The sequence below is a fragment of the Sciurus carolinensis genome, chromosome 7 (genome assembly GCF_902686445.1).
Source record: "Sciurus carolinensis chromosome 7, mSciCar1.2, whole genome shotgun sequence".
Lineage (NCBI taxonomy): Eukaryota > Metazoa > Chordata > Mammalia > Rodentia > Sciuridae > Sciurus > Sciurus carolinensis.
Genome location: NC_062219.1, coordinates 81,020,514 through 81,040,938, shown reverse-complemented (window position 1 = coordinate 81,040,938; position 20,425 = coordinate 81,020,514). Strand labels below are relative to the sequence as shown.

The following is a 20,425-nucleotide window of genomic DNA, read 5'->3' as shown; positions in this document are numbered from 1 at the left end:
TCTTGCACTACTGGGACTGAAAGCAGGGTCTTGGGCATGCAGGGCTAGTCCTCTTACCATTGAGATGTATCCCCAGCCCTTTTTAAAATTTTTATTTTGAGACAGGCCTGGCAGGCTTGGAACTTGCCAACTTCTGCCTCAGTCTCCCAAGTAGATGGGAACAAGGTGTGCACCAGTGTCCTGTTGTCCCTATCATATCTGATTGTTGTTACTACGCAGTCTGTCTCCATTATCTGCCAATTGGGACATCCTAAAAGTGTATCGTCTTATTTATTTCAGTTGTGACTTGTCTTTGGTTGGTACACTGTAGAGGTTCAATAAATTCTCACTAGTCCTTTTACTATTTTTCTCCTAGGCCTAAGTCACCTCAGTACCAAAGTCCTCAGATTATCAGGAAACTGAGAAAATAAAGCATGGTTCGATTTTATCTTTGGTCTTTGTATTTTAAAATTAAAATTTGATTCTGTAAATGTAATTTCATTTTGTGATCTTTCTCTTGCATTAAAATAAAAATACCCTTCATGCACATAATGAAAACAACCCCCAACTCATTAAAAAAGCAGAAGTGAACACTAATAAAAAAAATCCCCTAAATTTCAACAAAAATAGGACAAACTTATGTATTGCTGTGATTTGTGAATTCATGAACACAAACACTTGAATTTTTAATAAATAAAATGTACAAAGTTGATGATTGCAAATGTATATTAATGATTAAAATTCTTCAGGTTTCAAAGCTACTCAGAGTAAGATGTTGAGGCAACTTTCACTTCATTTGCACTGAAATGCATCAAATTCCTATTCATTGGATTTGCAGAATGAAATCTGCTTTCCTTTTCACTCTTATCTAAATCTGGAAAAACAAAATCAATAAAAATCTATACATAGAGGGCTGGAGCTTGTAGTTTAGTGGTAGAGTGCTTGTCCCAGTCTCTTGCACAGTGAGGTCCTGGGTTTGATCTCCAATATTGAAAAAACAAAAAACAAAAAACAAACCTGTATATGCTTATTAAGTATTTCATAAGAATGTAGGCTTTGACCAGTGATCTGAAACTGAAGACCAATAACCAACGCCAATCAGTAACCCTTACCATCCCTCACTTTTGGGATACTAGAGACGAAGAATAGGAAATAATATAAAAAAGGCTACGTTTTAAAGAAAGTATTAACTTTTTCTTTTTTTTTTTTTTTTAGGTCCTAAGGGTGGGGCCTAGGGCTTCACACACGCTAGCCAAGCGCTCTACCACTGAGCTACATCTCCAGCCTAAGAAATTATTAATTTTAAAATGCAAAGGTCCTGAAAATGACATTGCAAATGACACTTAAAAAAAAAAAATTCCAGGGACCGTGTTGGAGGGTACGGAGATGCATCCTCCGGCCCTGCACCGCCGGTTCGGCAAGGCTCCGCCTCCAGGACCCGCTTCATTGGCGCTCACCCGCCCCCCGCCCGCCCTGGCCGCCCTTCCGCACGCGCGCACCGAGCGGACGCCTCGGTCCTCAGGGCGCCTTCCCCGCCCCCGAATTGCCACCTCTGATTTGCCTGTTTCTCGAGACCGCCCCTCCGGTCCGACCAGTGTGCAAGTCGCCTCGGGTCTCCGCCCTCCCGCGGCAGCGTGTGGCTCACCCGGCTCACCCGGCGGCGAGCGGGGATGGCGGTCGTGGCGGTGGCCGCGGGCCGGCTGCTGAGGCTCCGCGCTGCCGGGGCGGACGGGCACTGGCGCCGGCTGCGTGGCGATGCACTGGCGCGGAGCTTCCTGCAGCCAGTCTCGGCCGGCGAGGATGCGGCCCAGACGCGGCAGGTGGCTCACTTCACTTTCCAGCCCGACCCGGAGTCCCGTGAGTACGGTGAGTCGGGGGCCACCCGGCCAGCCCCGCCCCCCAGACCCCGAAGCCCGCGGGCGCTCGACAGGACAGGAGGGCCGCCTTCCTCTCGAGAATGGGGTGTCGGCCGCCTGGTCGTCTGCCTTTCCTGCCCAAACTCCGGCCGCTCTAGACCTCCCAGGCTCAGGGTCTGACTCCTCGCCCTGGTTTTGTTACTAAGCCTTTGAGACACAGCCCCCGGGCACCTTCGAGATGGGGGAGAGGGCACGGCACCTTCTGGAAGCGCCTGAGGTGGAGAGGAGGTGACAAGGAATCTTCTGTCCTCTGTCCCTTCTTTCCCAGCCCAGGCCTTAGGTGCTGTTACAGCTTACTGGGGGCTGGGCCACTCATTTTAGGCAGCAGCATTTAAAAGAAAGACTATGTTTTTGCTGTTGGTAGGTAAGAATAAGCTGAGGGAACGTGTATCTGAACTTTCCCAAGGTCGCAGAACAGGTTCTTATCTGGAGACGGGTAAGAATCCAGGCTTTTCAGGAGACTGAGGCAGAAGGATTGCAAGTTTGAGGCCAGTCTGGGCAAGTTACTATCCCTGTCTCAAAATAAGATTAAAAAGAGTGGGATGTAGCTCGGTGGTAGAGTGCTTTTCTAGTATGTGCGAGGTCCCAGATTTAATCCCTATTCCCAGGAAAAAAGAAAAAATGTAGGCTTTCTATTTGAGTCTAGTGCTGAGTTTGTGCTGGGCCATGCTGCCACTTGGCTAAGGAGAGGTAATTGATGTAGGTGTTGGGAGGAGGAAGCAGTAGAAAGGGCTTATGGCAAACACCTTATAGAGTGACTGTTGTGGGACTTTTACTATTTTTTCTGAAAGTTTTATGTAATTTTCTAAAGATCCAGTGTCTGTCATCAGAATATCAGGAAAGCATGAGAAAACATTTTTCATTTTCTTGTTCAATAACTTCTTATGTGCTAGGGCAGACATTTTTGGAAGTATACCTTGTGAATAGTAAGTATTAACATTTTTTTTTTAAATTTTTTGTTTTATTTTAGTTTTGGTACCAGGGGTTGAACTCGGGGGCATTTAACCATTGAGCCACATTCCTACCCCTACCCCCTTTTAAAATATTTTTATTTTGAGACAGTGTCTTGCTAAGTTGCCTAGGACCTTTGCCAGATTGCTGAGACTGGCTTTGAACTTGCAATCCTCCTGCCTGTCTCCTGAGCTGCTGGGGTTATAGGTGTGCATCACTGTGCTCAGGAAGAATAAGTATTTATTGAGTGCTTATCACTAGAAGGCACTGAGCTGAGAAATTTACATTTATTATCTCTTTTGATGTTTAGGACACAAAGGGCAGGTAATATTTTTATTCCCATTTTGCAGTTTCATTAACTGAGGTTTGAGGTAGTTTATCCAAGGTTACACAGACAAGTGGCAGCTCCAGCTTTGGAATCTTATTATTCAGATTCCAGAGGTGATGTAAACATGGTACTAAAATGCACATAGAAATAATTTACTAAGAGGGTATCCCAGCTTTGTGAAATAGTTGATAGATACCATAAAGGTGAATAGCAACTCTTTTTTTTTAACCAACAGGATGAACCTCAATTCTGTCTTCACAGAAACTCTGACTCAATGCTTGAGAAGTAGGGCATAAGTCTTCTTAATCCCCTTTCCACAATTGTGAAATAATTAAAATCTTAGTGCTAACACATTTGTATGTTGTTGTAAAAACAGTGCAAGCACATTACATATAATTTACATAGTAGAAAAGTAAAAAGTTATTTTACCATTGACTATAGTAAATATTGCTAACATTCGGGCGCATCCTTCCAGTGTGTAGTATTTACCATAATTGCAGTCTTAATACAGAAACAATTTGCATTGTTTAATCAGAAGTTTTTGCCATAAGAGTACATAGTTGTTATACCCTTCTTCCGAATTTAGAGGACATGTACCATAGAGATACCACAATTCAGTAGTTGGAATCAGACTGTCCTAGGTTTGGTTTTGTCCTTGCCACCTGTGACTTTGGAGTCATCACTTATCCCCTTTAAGTCTCAGTTTCTTGCTGGGTGCAGTGCTATATGTCTTTAATCCCAGCAATTTGGGAGGCAGGAGTAGGAGGATCACTAGTGTGAGACCATCCTGGGCAAATTAGTGAGACTCTATCTCAATAAAAAATAAAAATGGCTGGAGATGTAACTCAGTGGTAGAATGCACCTAAGTTCCATCCCAGTACCAGGGTAGTGGGAGTGGGAAAGGATGAGTTTCTTTATAAGAGGTTAATAATTATATCTACTTCATAAGGCAGTTAGGAGGCCTAAGTAACACAATGTTTATAAAATACAATATTTGACAACTAAGAGGTACTCAGTAAATGGAAACAGTAATTACCATTGTGCTTTTGTTGTTACAGTTTTGCAAATAATGTAAATGTAAGCATTTCTTGTATATGACTTTTATGTATCTGAGATTATTTCTTCAGTATAGAGCCCCAGGGATGAAATTTCCAAAATATGAATACTTTAATGGATTTTTAAATGACTGGGTTATACCCCATCTTTATAAGACTGTTAGATTGTTTCAAATATAAGGATGTATAAGAGTTTATTAGGTGTTAATGCTAAATTCACAGGTATACACACACACACACACACACACACACACTCAGACTTGGATATTTTATGCTAACTGTACTTTGTTTTAATTTGCATTTGTTTCATTTCTTTTTTTTATAAGCATTTAATAAATAAAATATTTATTGAGTATTTTCTTATTATGTGCCATGCAGTTAGCTGCATCTTGAGTGTACCAGAATGAAGTAAAGACATGAACCCTGACCAAATTTATTACCTAGTACAGGGGACAGACCATAAACAAACCACTTACAAATCATGATTAAGTATTATAAAGGAAAATAGTTCTATACTAGAGAATAAGGGTGAGTCCTATTTCAGGTAGTGTGGTTAGGATTCTCATAAAAGGCCATTTTCAGATAAAATCCTGCATAATATTAGCTGGTGACAAAAGGTCAGTTTAAGACGGTAAAGTCTATGAGGCCACGGTAAGAAATTTGGACAGTAAGTACAGTGGGTAAGTAAAAGGGGCATTGCCAGCAGAGAAGTCAGGTAATTTTGCGTTTGGAAAAGATCGCAAAGACTGTATTGCTCAGTGGTAGAGATTGTTTAGTTAGTATGGAAGCCCTGGATTCAATTCCCATCGTCCTCCCATCCCCCCCGCTCCCCCCCAAAAAAAAGAAAATGATCGGAGGCATCCGATGTTGTCTGGACTTGGGGTAATCGTTCTGCTGGTGTCATTCTGATAGGAAAGAGAAGATACAGATTAGTTAGAGAAACCAAGCGGATGACCCAGTGTTTAAAGGAATGACCAAGCGACCCTTTCAGAATTTCTTGCTGTGAACGGCAGGTATCAGGGCAAGACACGCTCCGGAACTGGAAACCTTCCGGGGTGGCTCCGCGGTGGCTCCGCGGTGGCCCAGCTACAAAGCCCAGGCAAGCATAGAAAACACGAGGCAGTGAAAGGTCCCTCACTAATAAGAAAGGGTGCGCCTCACCGAACGGACTGGCGCCCACCACCCGTTTGTTTCATTTCTGTTCAGAAATATTTTCCCATGTATTTGTTCACTAGATTTATTTTCTTTGGGAATTGAGTGTTCCATGCTTTTTTGTATTTTAAAAATTGTGCCCTGAGTATTTTTTTTCTATCAATACTAATACTTTCCTGCCGTTATTGAGTAATGGCTCTCTCCAGGTGTTGGGGTAGCCATCAGTCCGTAATTCTCATAATAGCTTTGTGAGTTACACAGTATTTTACTTATTTTACAGGTGAGAAAGTTGAGGCTCAGAGATGTTAGTGACCTTCCAAAGTCTGATAAATAGCAGTGTCAGAGCTTGAGCCCCAGTGTGTATGACTCCAAAGCCTACATTTTAGCCTTGTGTATTAAAACTTTTTATAGTTAAAATATTAATGAAGATAACTTTTTGTCTTTAACATATGTTGCAAATCCTTTTTTTTTTTTCTGATACTAGAGATTGAATCCAGAGGTACTTAACCACTGAGCCACATCCCCAAATCCTTTTTATTTTTTATTTTGAGGTAGGGTCTCACTAAGTTGCTTAGGGTCTTGCTAAGTTGCTGAGACTGGCCTTGAACTTGCTATCCTCCTGCTTCAGCCTCCCTATCTACTAGGATTACAGGCATGTGCCACCATGCCTGATGCAAATACTTTTTATCCTTTTATTATTTATTATTATTCTTTTGACATATAAAATAGACGGCTTAACTAGGTGTTAGGGTGGACTCTGAGGAGGTGACATTTAAGCTGCACAGTGAGCTTTGACAAGGAGTTATCTCTGCAAAGACCAGAGGGAACAGTGTTTTTCAGGAAGAAATAAGACGAGTCTGCTGAACTTGTGTCGTGGTGACTGTGAAGGCCATGTGGTGGGGCTGTCTTGTGCAGGGTGAGGTGGACAGGTCTCTCCAAGATCAGGGGGATACTGGCGAGCCCTGTGTTGTGAGGACGAAGGTCTTTCCAGGATTAGAGTTTACAGGGAGCAGAACAACATAAGTAAAGACGTTAGAAACCATCATGTTTATATGAGGAATGGGGAAGCAATAAGTTTATTTGCAGGAGAAGGGAAGGAGTAGGGAATAATTCTAAAGGGTAAATGGAGCCTTCAAAATTCATTCTAAAGGTTGGGGGCCTACAGATTGCCTATCTCCAATGTACCCCACATTGTGACAAGTGCTTTACATTTGGACTCAAATTTTGTTGGGGCCATGGAAGACTGTTGATTTTTTTCTAGGCAAGAAAGTGACTTGAAATGTTCTTGTGTTACATTATTAGGAAAGTTCATAGAGTCAATTAATGAGTGGGAAGTAAGGAGGCTGAGAAGTCATTTCGGGGTATTGTTTATGTGAGATGATGTAATTGTGGTTGGATGATACCACTGGGTTGTGTTTTGATGATATGATCAGATTTGTCACTGTTTTACCTATGGGGGCCTAGGGAAGGGGTATCATGTATTTTTAGCCTTAGAAACTGGAAGGATGGTAAGGTGGTGGTATCATTGATACAAGTGGTGAATGCCAGAGGGCAAGCACATATTTGGTGGGGGAGAGAGAAAGAAAGGGTGAGCATATGAGCTGAGGAAATGTTCTTAGTAAGTTATTTGAAGGAAATAGTTCAAGGAATTTTCTCTAGAAAGGTGAATAATAGAGACCTGGTATCACAACCAGTGGGCAAACTCTGGGTTCTGGTGAGGGGCCAAGGGAGATTGGAAAATAAAGATTCACAGACACAGATCTTGAAGATTAGGCTGGGATCAGGTGGAGCCTGATCTCTGATGGGAGATGCAGGTCTAAATAGTTACTCCAGCAACCTTTATATGTGTCTCATTATCAGGTTAAAGACTATACAACCATTATTCTTTGTATTCAGGAAAGTTACAGAAACTAGGACATCCTATGTAGCTTTTCCATAGTTGCAATCCACAGTTGCAAAGTGCAATGTTAGGAGCTTGGTGTAGCTCTCAAGAAAATCCATTGTTAAAAGTTGCTGTAAGGCAGGCGGGAACTGGAGAAGCAGAGCTGGTGAAACATTGTGGTTGTCTAGCATAAGAATTCCTTTCTTCCTGGGAGTTGTGTTCCTGAGATCAAGGTTAGAACTGATAGGGCTCTTGCACAGAGCCTCCTCATGCAGGGCATTGCTACAGTAGTTAGGCATCCTGTGCCCTTGCACAGAAACATTCCCAGGAACCAGGCATGCCACAGCCATGAGGGCATCAGAGACCTCTGATCTCAGTAACTGCTCTCCCATCCTCTGTCACCACACTCAACAACCTGGAAAGTCTTTCTTCTACAGATTCCTCTGAAAGGCATATCCAAAGAGGTGTGAAGGGTGTGCTGGCTGGAGGGGTAGGCATGTGTGAAGGTCCTGAGGTGGCAGGGAGCTTAGGTGGTGGAACTGAGAGATCTCTTCAGTGGGGATTCATCATGGGGACAGTGGTTAAAAATGGGACTGTAAAGGTGAACAGGGATGGGATCAAGCAGGGCCTTGAGGACATGGTGAGGCATAGGGCTTATCCCAGTGTAGTCAGAACTCTTTGTAGGGCTTTGAGCATGGAAGTAACGTGATATGGTTTGCTTTTTAGGACTCTCTTTTTTAGGATCTGTGGGGAATGGTTTGAAGGGTTGAAAGAAGTACAAGTGGGGAGACAATTTTCTGGAAGAGGAAAAGGTGATGAGTCTGGACATAGGATATAACAGTGCTAGATTAAGTTATTTATTTGGAAGTAGGATTTGATGATCTCAGTGAAGACATTAAGGATGCCCCCAGGTTACCAGCTTGGACACCTGGGTGGAGATTAGTGTTGTTTGCTAAGATGGGAAAGATTGGTATTGGGAGCGGTAGAGTTTGTTTTTGTCTTTGAGTTAGAAAAGCCCAAGACACCAAGTAGGGAATTGATGATTGTTGGATATAGAAATCTGGAACCCAGAGGAGAAATTCATATTAGAGATAACCATTTGGGAGTTACTGGCATGTATGTAGTTTATAAACCATTTAATGATGGAGCAGAGAACAAGCCAGCAAGAGGTAGGGATGTCCCATGACTTCATGTCCTGACATGGGATAAGCCTGGGACGCTAGCTTTAATCCTCTTAATTTTGGACTTAGGTGACCCTGTTTCCCTCAAGTACTCTCTACTTTCTTCCCTTTCATGGGATATGCAATATATACTGGCACCTTAAGAGGCAATTATATTTATAGAGACTTCATTTGCATTTTTGATTTGTCTGGGTGCTGGGGATTAAACCTAAGATCTTAGGCATACGAGACAAGCACTCTACCACTGAACTATATCCTTAGCCCCTTCATTTACAGTTTAGCACAAGTCCAGCCCCTACTATCTTACTTTATAGGGTAGTCATTTCAACACACTTTAGTAAGAATTAGAATGGGATAAAAGTAGATACCTTGCAAACAGAAAGTGAGTCCTAGGAAACAGGGTATCTGGAGGTCTATAAGAGTTTTATTGGAGAAAACAGGCAGTTTCTTAGGCATCGTCCCATATTTTTAATATTAAAAAATTATTTGACAGATAACTTCTGAATTAATATAAAGAAATGATGATAACTTTTACATACACTAATTCAAAACATTTTCATTATGCATCAAGTAGAACAGTTTCCAACCTTTTCCCCAAAAACACATTTATCATTAAAAGGCTGCCTCAAGCTTAATAAATTTATTTAGGTTTTTAATCAAGAAACCTAAAGCTACCAATCTGAGCTTCTAACTAGCATGAGTTGACCAGGTTAAACCTTATATGAGTAAAAATAACTAAAAGGTTTTGACATATTCCAACTGAGGGGATTGCCTGGTCTTAGGCTAGTAATAATAGGTCATAGGCTCACAAGCCAAATATCAGCTATACAGCCCACAAATAAAATGAGTAGTAAATATATGCAAAGTGAGTACAAAGTGTCATAAAATACATGTTCTTGTATATTCGAGGGGGTTAATGCCTAATTACCATGGTCATACAATGCAGCAAGGACCACAGATACTGACACCATTCACTAACCCATAAGGGAGAACCTACCAAGGATAGTGGAAGGAATAAGAAATCCTTGCCTGTCATCCACCATTTGCCTGCCTCTCGCCTGTCCATCGCCTGCCTTACACCTATCCATCACCCAGTGCACAAGGTTCACCTCCTGATCATCCGACAACAGTCAGCAAACTGATCGCCAACTGCCAGTGGAGCACCAGCTGCCTGCTGCTGCCTGGAAGTTCACTGTGACAGTACCTGCAGGTTTGATTACATGTGGCTGCCGCCATTTTGAGACAACAGCCAGGCCCCATAGGACCCCTGGCGAGACTGACTGAGCCCCATCTCCAGGATCCCTCAGCTTGACCGATCACTCCCTGCCTCTGGAACCCTCACATCAACTGACTGCTCCCTGCCGCCAGGACCCCCAGAACAACTGACTGCGCCCTATCACCGGGACCCCAGACTGACTGCACCTGGCCTCCGGGATCCCGCAGCCACACCAAACACACTTGACCTCCAGGACCCCTGCCTGACCAACTGCACCCCGCCTCCAGGACCTCCAGCCGACCACGTCCACACTCTGAGCTGCAGCTCCCCATTTGCCAACACATTTGGAAACCAGAGTGGCCATATTCGATAATCCTGGAAGCCGGAGCTCCGATCTTTAGGTGGGGCAAATCCCATCCTGAGACGCCTGCTGGAGACTTGAAGCTCATTGTCAGGTACCTCTCATGCATCAGGCTACTGAACACTGGGAGGTTTCATTACTATATGACTGTTATACTGTAGATTTTTTTTTTTTCTCCTTATTGAAAAGTTTTAAGTTTTTATTTCTTTACTCTTCTTGCTCTCTTTTCCTTTTGTTTACCTGTTCCCTCAGAGTCTCTTTCTCCCTTTTTTGCATGCTAACATCCGATTTCTTTTGATTACACTCTCACCCTTTCTATTATCTAGAACTTCTGTATATTCTTTTCTTATCCCATTAACAGCCACATTCTACATCCCTCTGCATCCTCTTTGTCCTCCATTAGACCTTATTGCAAATCTGTTTGTTTTACTGAAGATAATATTTGAACTCATTCTTTTTATTATGACAATTTTGTTATTGTCCTCATAGGGGCTATTTGGTCTGGGATTGCATAGTGTCTGAATTGGGCACTGCTAATATTGATCTCCCCTTAAAGAAAAGGTTTTGGAAACCTATAGGGCCACTATAAGCCTATAGGGGGAAATCTGCAATACCCCAGATATGCACTGCTAGAGGGGAAGATACATGAACAGCATGAAAAAACAAGGGAAGAAAATGATCCAAACAAACCTAGATTCTATATTAATAGAATCCAATGACAGTATGGTAGAAGAAATATCAGAAAAGGACTTTAGATTATACATGATTCAGATAATTCGCGATGCAAAGGATGAGATAAGAGAGCAAATGAAGGCAATGAATGATAATACCAATAAGCTGACAGAGCAACTGCAGGAAGCAAAAGATCATTTCAACAAAGAGATAGAGATTCTCAAAAAAAAAAAAAAAAAAAAAAAACAAAAAACGGAAATCCTTGAAATGAAGGAGACAATAAACCAAATAAAAAACTCAATGGAAAGCATCACCAAAAGACTAGACCACTTGGAAGATAGAACCTCAGACAATGAAGACAAAATATTTAATCTTGAAAATAAAGTTGGCCAAACAGAGAAGATGGTAAGAAATCATGAACAGAATCTCCAAGAACTATGGGACTTCATGAAAAGACCAAACTTAAGAATTATTGGGATTGAGGAAGGCACAGAGATACAAACCAAAGGAAAGAACAACCTATTCAATGAAATAATATCAGAAAATTTCCCAAGCCTGAAGAATGAAATGGAAAATCAAATACAAGAGGCTTACAGAACACCAAATGCACAAAATCACAACAGATCCACACCAAGGCACATTATAATGAAAATGCCTAACATTCAAAATAAAGATAGGATTTTGAAGGCCCCGAGAGAAAAGCATCAGATTACATATAGGGGGAGACCAATACAGATAGCAGCCAACTTCTCATTCCAGACTCTAAAACCTTGAAGAGCCTGGAACAACATATTTCAGCTCTGAAAGAACATGGTTGCCAACCAAGAATCCTATACCCAGCAAAACTAACCTTCAGATTTGAAGATGAAATAAAATCCTTCCATGATAAACAAAAGTTAAAAGAATTTACAAATTGAAAGCCTGCGCTACAGAATGTTCTCAACAAAATATTCCATGAGGAGGAAATGAAAAACAACAATGTAGGTCAGCAAAGGGAGGAACTACCTTAGAGAAAAACCACTCAAAGGAGAAACCAAGCCAACTTAAAAACCAAAAATAAGCCCAAATGACTGGGAATATGAATCATATCTCAATAATAACCCTGAATGTTAATGGCCTAAACTCATCAATCAAAACACACAGACTGGCAGAATGGATTAAAAAGAAAGACCCAACAATATGCTGCCTGCAAGAGACTCATCTCACAGAAAAAGACATCCACAGACTAAAGGTGAAAGGATGGGAAAAAACCTACCACGCACATGGACTCAGTAAAAAAGTGGGGGTTTCTATCCTTATATCAGATAAAGTGGACTTCAAGCCAAAGTTAGTCAGAAGGGATAAAGAAAGACATTTCATACTGCTTAAGGGAACCATAAATCAGGAAGACATAACGATAGTAAATATTTATGCCCCAAACAATGGTGCATCTGTGTACATCAAACAAATCCTTCTCAAATTCAGGAATCACATAGACCACAACACAATAATTCTGGGTGAATTTAATGCACCGCTGTCACCACTAGATAGATCTTCCAAACAAAATCCAACCAAAGAAGCCATAGAACTCAATAACACAATCAATAACCTAGACTTAATAGACATATATAGAATATTCCATCCATCAACGAGCAGATTCACTTTATTCTCAGCAGCACATGGAACCTTCTTGAAAATAGACCATATGTTATGCCACAAAGCAGCCCTTAGGAAATGCAAAAAAACAGAGATACTGCCTTGTGTTTTATCAGATCATAATGGACTGAGAGTAGAAATCAATGACAAAATAAAAACCAGAAATTACTCCAACACCTGGAGACTAAATAATATGCTATTGAATGAAACATGGATAACAGAAAACATCAGGGAGGAGATAAAAAAATTCTTAGAGGTCAATGAGAACGACGATACACATATCAAAATCTCTGGGACACTATGAAAGCGGTACTAAGAGGAAAATTCATTGCACGGAGCGCATTCCAGAAAAGAATGAAAAGTCAACAACTGAATGACCTAACATTACAGCTTAAAACCCTAGAAAAAGAAGAACAGAATAACAGCAAAAGTAGTAGAAGACAGGAAATAATTCAAATTAGAGCTGAAATCAATGAAATTGAAACAAAAGAAACAATTCAAAAAGTTGACAAAACAAAAAGTTGGTTCTTTGAGAAAGTGAACAAAATAGACAAATCCTTAGCCACACTAACAAAGAGAAGGAGAGAGAAAACTCAAATTACTAAAATTTGTGATGAAAAAGGAAAATCACAACAGACACCACTGAGATACGTAGCATAATGAGAAGCTACTTTGAAAATCTGTATTACAACAAAATAGAAACTACCGAAGACATTGACAAATTTCTAGAGACATGCTCCTCCCAAACTGAACCAGGATGACATACACAATTTAAACAGATCAATATCAAGCAATGAAATAGAAGAAGCCATTAAAAACCTACCATCCAAGAAAAGCCCAGGACCAGACGGATTCTCAGCCAAGTTCTACAAGACCTTCAAAGAAGAACTCATTCCAATACTTCTCAAAGTATTCCAGGAAATAGAAAAGAAGGGTACCCTATCAAACTCATTCTATGAAGCTAATATCACCCTCATACCCAAACCAGGAAAGGACACATCAAGGAAAGAAAATTTTAGACCAATATCCTTGATGAATATAGATGCAAAGATCCTTAACAAAATATTGGCAAACTGTATCCAAAAACATATTAAGAAAATTGTGCACTACGATCAAGTGGGGTTCATCCCTGGAATGCAAGGATGGTTTAACATCCATAAATCAGTAAACATAATCCATCATGTCAGTAGACTTAAGGATAAGAATCATATGGTTATTTCAATTGATGCAGAAAAAGTGTTCAACAAAATACAACACCCCATCATGCTCAAAACAGTAGTAAAAATAGGGATAGTAGGAACATACCTGAACATTGTAAAGGCTATTTATGCTAAGCCCATGGCCAACATCATTCTTAGTGGAGAAAAACTGAAACCATACCCTTTAAAAACGGGAATAAGACAGGGATGTCCTCTTTCACCACTTCTATTCAACATTGTCCTCGAAACTCTAGCCAGAGCAATTAGGCAGACTAAAGAAATTAAAGGGATACGAATAGGGAAAGAGGAACTTAAGCTGTCACTAATTGCTGATGACATGATTCTATATTTAGAGGATCCAAAAAACTCCTCCAGATAATTTCTAAACCTCATCAATGAATTCAGCAAAATAGCAGGCTATGAAAAAAAAAATAGCAGACTATGAAATCAACACACATAAATCTAAAGAATTTTTATACACAAACGACAAAACAGCTGAAAGGGAAATGAGGAAAACAACTCCATTTGCAATAGCCTCAAAAAAAAAAAAAAAAAAAAATCCTTGGGAGTCAGTCTAACCAAAGAGGTAAAAGATCTCTACAATGAAAACTACAAAACATTGAAGAAATAAGTTGAGGAAGACCTTAGAAGATGGAAAGATCTCCCATGTTCTTGGATAGGCAGAATTAATATTGTCAAAATGGCCATACTACCAAAAGTGCTATACAGATTCAATGCAATTCCAGTTAAAATCCCAATGATGTACTTTACAGAAATAGGGCAAGCAATCATGAAATTTATCTGGAAGAATAAGAAACCCAGAATAGCTAAAGCAATCCTTAGCAGGAAGAATGAAACAGGGGTATCGCAATACCAGAACTTCAACTATACTACAAAGCAATAGTAACAAAAACAGCATGGTATTGGCACCAAAATAGACAGGTAGATCAATGGTACAGAATAGAGGATACGGACACAAACCCAAATAAATACAATTTTCTCATACTAGACAAAGGTGCCAAAAATATGCAATGGAGAAAAAATAGCCTCTTCAACAAACGGTGCTGGGAAAACTGGAAATCCATATGCAACAGAATGAAACTAAACCCCTATCTCTCACCCTGCACAAAAATCAACTCACAATCGATCAAGGATCTTGGAATCAGACCAGAGACCCTGCATCTTATAGAAGAAAAAGTAGGTCCAAATCTTCAAGGAAGGATCAGACTTCCTTAACAGGACTCCCATAGCACAAGAAATAAAAGCAAGAATCAATAACTGGGACAGATTCAAACCAAATAGCTTTCTATCAGCAAAGGAAACTTATCAGCAATGCGAAGAGAGAGCCTACAGAGTGGGAGAATATCTTTGCCACTCATACTTCAGATAGAGCATTAATTTCCAGAATCTATAAAGAACTCAAAAAACTCTACATCAAGAATACAAATAACCCAATCAACAAATGGGCTAAGGATATGAACAGACACTTCACAGAAGAAGATCTACAAGCAATCAACAAACATATGAAAAAATGTTCAACATCTTTAGTAATAAGAGAAATGCAAATCAAAACTACACTAAGATTCCATCTCACCCCAATTAGAATGGCGATTACCAAAAATACAAGCAACAGTAGGTGTTGGAGAGGATGTGGGGAAAAAGGTACACTCATACATTGCTCGTGGGGCTGCAAATTAGTGCAGCCACTCCTGAGAGCAGTGTGGAGATTCCTTAAAAAACTTGGAATGGACCCGCAATTTGACCCAGCTATCCCACTCCTTGGCCTATACCCAAAGGACTTAAAATCAGCATACTACAAAGATACAGCCACATCAATGTTCATAGCTGCTCAATTCACAATAGCCAGATTGTGGAACCAACCTAGATGTCCTTCAATTGATAAATGGATAAAGAAACTGTGGGGTATATATATATATATATATACACACACACACACACACAATGGAATATTACTGAGCTATAAATAATTATGGCATTTGCAGACAAATGGATGAAATTGGAGATTATCATGCTAAGTGAGATAAGGCAATCTCAAAAAACCGAAGGATGAATGATTTCGCTGATAAGCGGATAATGACACATAATGGGGGGTTAGGGGGGCAAGAATGGAGGAAGGAGGGACTGTATAGAGGGAAAAGAGGGGTGGGAGTGGTGGGGGGAAGGAAAAAATAACAGAATGAATCAAACATCATTACCCTATGTAAATGTATGATTATGCAAATGGTATGCTATTACTCCATGTACAAACAGAAACAACATGTATCCCATTTGTTTACAATTAAAAAAAAAAAAAAGAAACAAAAAGAAATCCTGTGCCTTGGACTGAAGTGGAGGCTTTGTGGACCAGGTGACATCCAGGAAAGACCAGGAACATGAGTGGGTATCGAGGTGTGTAGGGAGGGGTCTTCAGGGATGGAGAGGACAGAATGAACCAGACACAGCCACAGACCTGTGGCTGAGGAGTGTGCGTGCTGGATGTGTAGGATAATCTAACAAGAGGTGCGTAGAACAGAGGAAGGAAAACATCCTCCAACAAGAGGGCAAAATACCTTCCCTAACGGAGGCTCTCTTCTCTGTGGAGATGAAGTAGCTGAGGATTGCTCTGTAGGTCACCTTTGACCCCAAGGCCCTAGATCCTTGGAATCAAGTCCATGAGCAAGAATCTTCCTTTATGTAAAGACTATCTTTTCCCCCAAAAGGAAATAAAAACACAAGTAAACAAAGCAAAACTCAAAAGAAATAATCAGACCATGCTTTGACCTCTCTCACTTTACTTGTGTCCCAGCTGTCATGATAGTGAGACAGGATCTGCTTTGTTACTCACACTGGTTCGTTAATGCAAGGTATCTAGCACATCATGTCCTAATACATCTCCCTAAAACACCACACAAAACATAAAATTACCCAAATAAAAGGCAGCATCAACCTAAGGAGCTGCTATAATGTCACTACACTAACCTAGCTTATTTTAACCCTTTTTCTGATTTTTACAAAATATCTACACTCTGTAATGTTCTGGAAACATTACAAATGTTGAATTAGATTTTTCTTGAGGTAGTTCAGAGTCTTGAGACAGCAAATATACATATTTTTCTATACTACCATGGATGGTTAGTTATCATACAAGGCCTACAACCAAACTAGAATTAACAGCTGGAAAAAAAAAATTAAAAATAAGCAGAAAACCAGGAATCTGTGTCACCAAACTAATAGTCTAAATTTTGCTTCAGACAAATAAATAAATAAATAAATAAATAAAATAAAAAGAACCTAACCTCACTCCATGTACCAAGCTATCTGCATTTTATAAAGTACTTAGGTAATTAACAGCTCATAAATATTGGGGGAAATTTTTAGGTGGAAGCAAAATTAACATCAACTCATTCCTGGCAAGTAGTTCTTGTAAAATGCATGTCCACACAGAGGGTAGTTGGGCAAAACTGTCTGCAGGGGGCTACCATTTGGACCAGACCCACCTCAGGTCTGCTTCAGAGGTGCAGTGATATTGGCAGATACCTGCTCCAGGTAGGCCAAGGAGCCCTGAGAGACTTCAGCCAACTTTTTGTGCTGCATGTCGATGTCCTCCAGCACCTGCTGCCAATGCTTCAGCTTTGCCAGGTGCTGCTTCTCTAGCACATCTTTCCACTACAATTCATTCCTTAGTTCTTAGATGTCCTCTAAGAACTTACTTTGGTTTCTGGACGGACAACTGCAATCTTTTTTTCTGTGTAAAAAAGCATTCTGTCTGTCTTGCAATACCCAGACCCAGAAACTTCAGGATATATTGATCAATACCTGTTCGAATTGCTTCCTGATTGGTGCCATTGACATAATCCTGACTCATGAGAGAAGCAAAGCAAACCTTGAATGATGACTCCAACTTGTGCACCAAGGTGCTTTTAGAAGTTCTTGGAGCACCATGCACTGCCTGAAGAAGCTGGGCCTAGCTGGGGAGTTCCCACAGGAGTGATGGGAACCGCAGAGGCTGCCTGGAGAACATATTGCCCTGTGGAGTCTTGGTGTCTGGAATGGCGGGCTACAGCCCTCTACATCTTCTCATTTAACAGTGTGATTAGTACTACGTGATGTCTCTGATACCGCCCATTTGTCATGCTTCAACATGCTGACACGGGTGTGTCAGACACTGTACTAAATGTTGGTGTTTCTAAGAGCATCTGAGGAGGAAATGTGGATGCACAGGTCTATACCAAACTCTAGGTGGTTCAGCGGAGTACCGGTGCTGAATGTATTGGCAGACTTTTGTTTTCTGAAAGACCCTATTTTTCTTTATTGTAGATGTGTATTTTTGTTTGGGTGTAGGTTACAGCCTGCCCACTGTTGACCTTATTTATTTCTGGAGACTACCCCTTTGGCACTTATTTGTCTCTGTGCCTGATGCCTCTGCTCTGTGTGAGGCTTCTCTATTGCTTCAACACTTCCGCAGAGGAATAGTTATCAAACACCTGTTCCGTCAGACTGCTGTTATATATCACTTCTCCCCACTGCACTTCTTCTGTTGTTTTCTTTGAATTCTGACTTTGGTAGATTTTTTTTTTTCCCACTAATTCCTTTAAGTGGGTAACAATTTTTTTCCATATTAAAAAAAAAAAAAACTTTATTGAAGCAGCTACATGTGCTTATTTGTTCAGTCATTTATTGAACAAATATATACTGAGCACCTACTACATGTCAAGCACTGTGGAAAATGCTGAAGATACAGCTCTAATCAAAAGCTGTTAAGAATCTCCTCCCTCTTGGAGTTATGTTCTATCTGGGCCTAACATTCTGCCTAAATACTACTTTAATAGCAACCAGGGTGACGTAGTTATTCATGATCTACTTAAAATACTTTCAGGGAATAAATTAATCCCAACCACAGAGCCCAGTTTTACCAGTGTGCAGCCATTAGGTCACATCCTTGATTTAGGAGAAACTGTGCTGCTATATTGTTTGGGTTTTGTTATAACTTTTTGCCTTGAAAAAGAATTGTCTGTTTTGAAACTTGTCAGCCATTTATTAACATTCATAATTTAACAGTTGTGTTTAGTAGTTTCTTAGCATTGTGCTTTTTTTTTTTTTTCCCAGTGTCGAGGATCAAACAGGAACTTGCACATGCTAGGCAAGCACTCACCACTGAGCCACACCCAGTGTTTTTTTTTTAATAAAAGTCTCAACAGTGGTACAGCTTTGGTTAGCACGTGCTACAAGTGGGCTTATCTTATGAGGAAACAAAGGTGTATTCTATGGCTGGTCTTTGGTGTAACTTACAAGAGAATAAATAATTCTCAGGAAAACACATATTTAAAAATATCTTACCTATGAATAATGTAATTTCTTCCTGTCCCATCCACAAATCATGCTGCAACTTTAAAAGGCATGTGTAGTTGATGTTACTGCATTAAAATTGTTATTTATAACTTATAAAGCATTGAATAGAGGAGCAATTAATCCAAAAACCTAAAATTTTAAATCTATTTGGCAAAAATTTTCAAAAGTTTAGTTTGTGTGCTCACATGGAAATATAAATTCTAAATACCCTTATTTGTATGTTATGCCATATAAGATGAGTACATTCTTTGTGATATCAAGCAGTGCTTTCCAGATTTACTTTGTATGAGTTTTATTATTAAATACTGCTTTTTTTCTGCTAAAATCATGTAGAGCAGCAGTGCAATAAGAGGAACTAGTGGGCAGTGGGAATGTAACTCACTGGTAGCACTGCCTAGCACGCACGAGGTCCAGCAATGCAAAAAAGGAAAAAAAAAAAAAAAAAAAAAAAGAACTCTTGGAGGCATTCAGTATTAGTTTAAATAGTCAATCAGTAGACTTAAAATTAATACCAGCTTAGTTGTTGAGGCATTTTAATTCTCCCTTGGCTAACTATGAAAATCCTAACAGACAAATACAAATATTACTCTTTAAAATATATGAAATAGGAGAAAGAGTGGGAATGTCATTGTGATTAGGAGGAATGTTTACCCTAAACTGTTATCTGATGCTGAGCACCAATAAATACTGTGGGAATATTTATAGAGTAGCCAAGGACTTGAGGAAATTGTCTATTAAGTGATAAAGCCTTAGCCTGATGAAAAAAATCAGTTGCAACATAATCGTGGACACATGGTGTGATTGTGTTTTCTTTGACAAAGATGATACATCAGTGATTTGTTGAATAAATTCCTATCATCTCCACCAGAAATAAGAGTATGGACAGGCTATTATTCTGGGAACAGAGGGCAACAGGACATATCTGATAAAGGATTACCAAGACTGAAGCCTGGACCTGAGCACTTTGAAAAGATCAGAGAGACATGTCAGAGGATCATGGAAGAACTAAGGATTTATAGGTCAGAGTCTGCTGTGGAACTGGGCTGGGGACGAAGATGGGCTTCCAGGAAAAGGTTAAGTGACCAGTGTTTCATGGTCAGAGGGTGGAAGGCAACAGCTGTAGCTGTTAAAACCCACACTAGGAATTAAGCCTTGACTTTTGGGACATATTGGTTGGGTTACTGAAGAGCATAGAGGTTAGACTGGACAGTGGTCAGGGTAAGCAGCAGGTCAAAGTGGTCACCATTGAATAGACCAAGCACTAAGGTAGGACTGGGCCTATGGATCAGGAGATTCATGCAGGAGTCTGTCTGTGCTCTGAATAGTACTTCTGGAGAGGAGTTGAGCTCAAGTTCTAGGGCACTGGGTGACATCTAGGCCTCAGTCAAAGCTCTAAGTCATGCTGTTTCTGAGTTACAACATTTGGAACTTTATCAGATAAAGCCTTGCATACATTTAGAATAATGCTAATGTCAAGAGGAAGGACATGGACCAAGTCCAGAATTTAACAATAAATAGCTAACATTTATTCAGCACTCACCGTGCCAGG

At 40.3% G+C, this 20,425-nt stretch overlaps 1 protein-coding gene and 1 pseudogene across 1 annotated transcript in view; one reads left to right on the top strand and one right to left on the bottom strand.

Annotated features, from left to right (window-relative positions):
- The first annotated feature begins 1,556 nt into the window (after window positions 1-1,556).
- Bckdhb (branched chain keto acid dehydrogenase E1 subunit beta) overlaps window positions 1,557-20,425 on the top strand; it is a 221,431-nt gene continuing 202,562 nt past the window's right edge. Inside the window, exon 1 of the mRNA XM_047558161.1 lies at window positions 1,557-1,845. Coding sequence (XP_047414117.1) covers window positions 1,650-1,845 — 196 coding nt within the window. The 5' untranslated portion in view covers window positions 1,557-1,649. The remainder of the gene's footprint in view (window positions 1,846-20,425) is intronic.
- LOC124988439 (mediator of RNA polymerase II transcription subunit 28-like) lies at window positions 17,026-18,381 on the bottom strand (annotated as a pseudogene).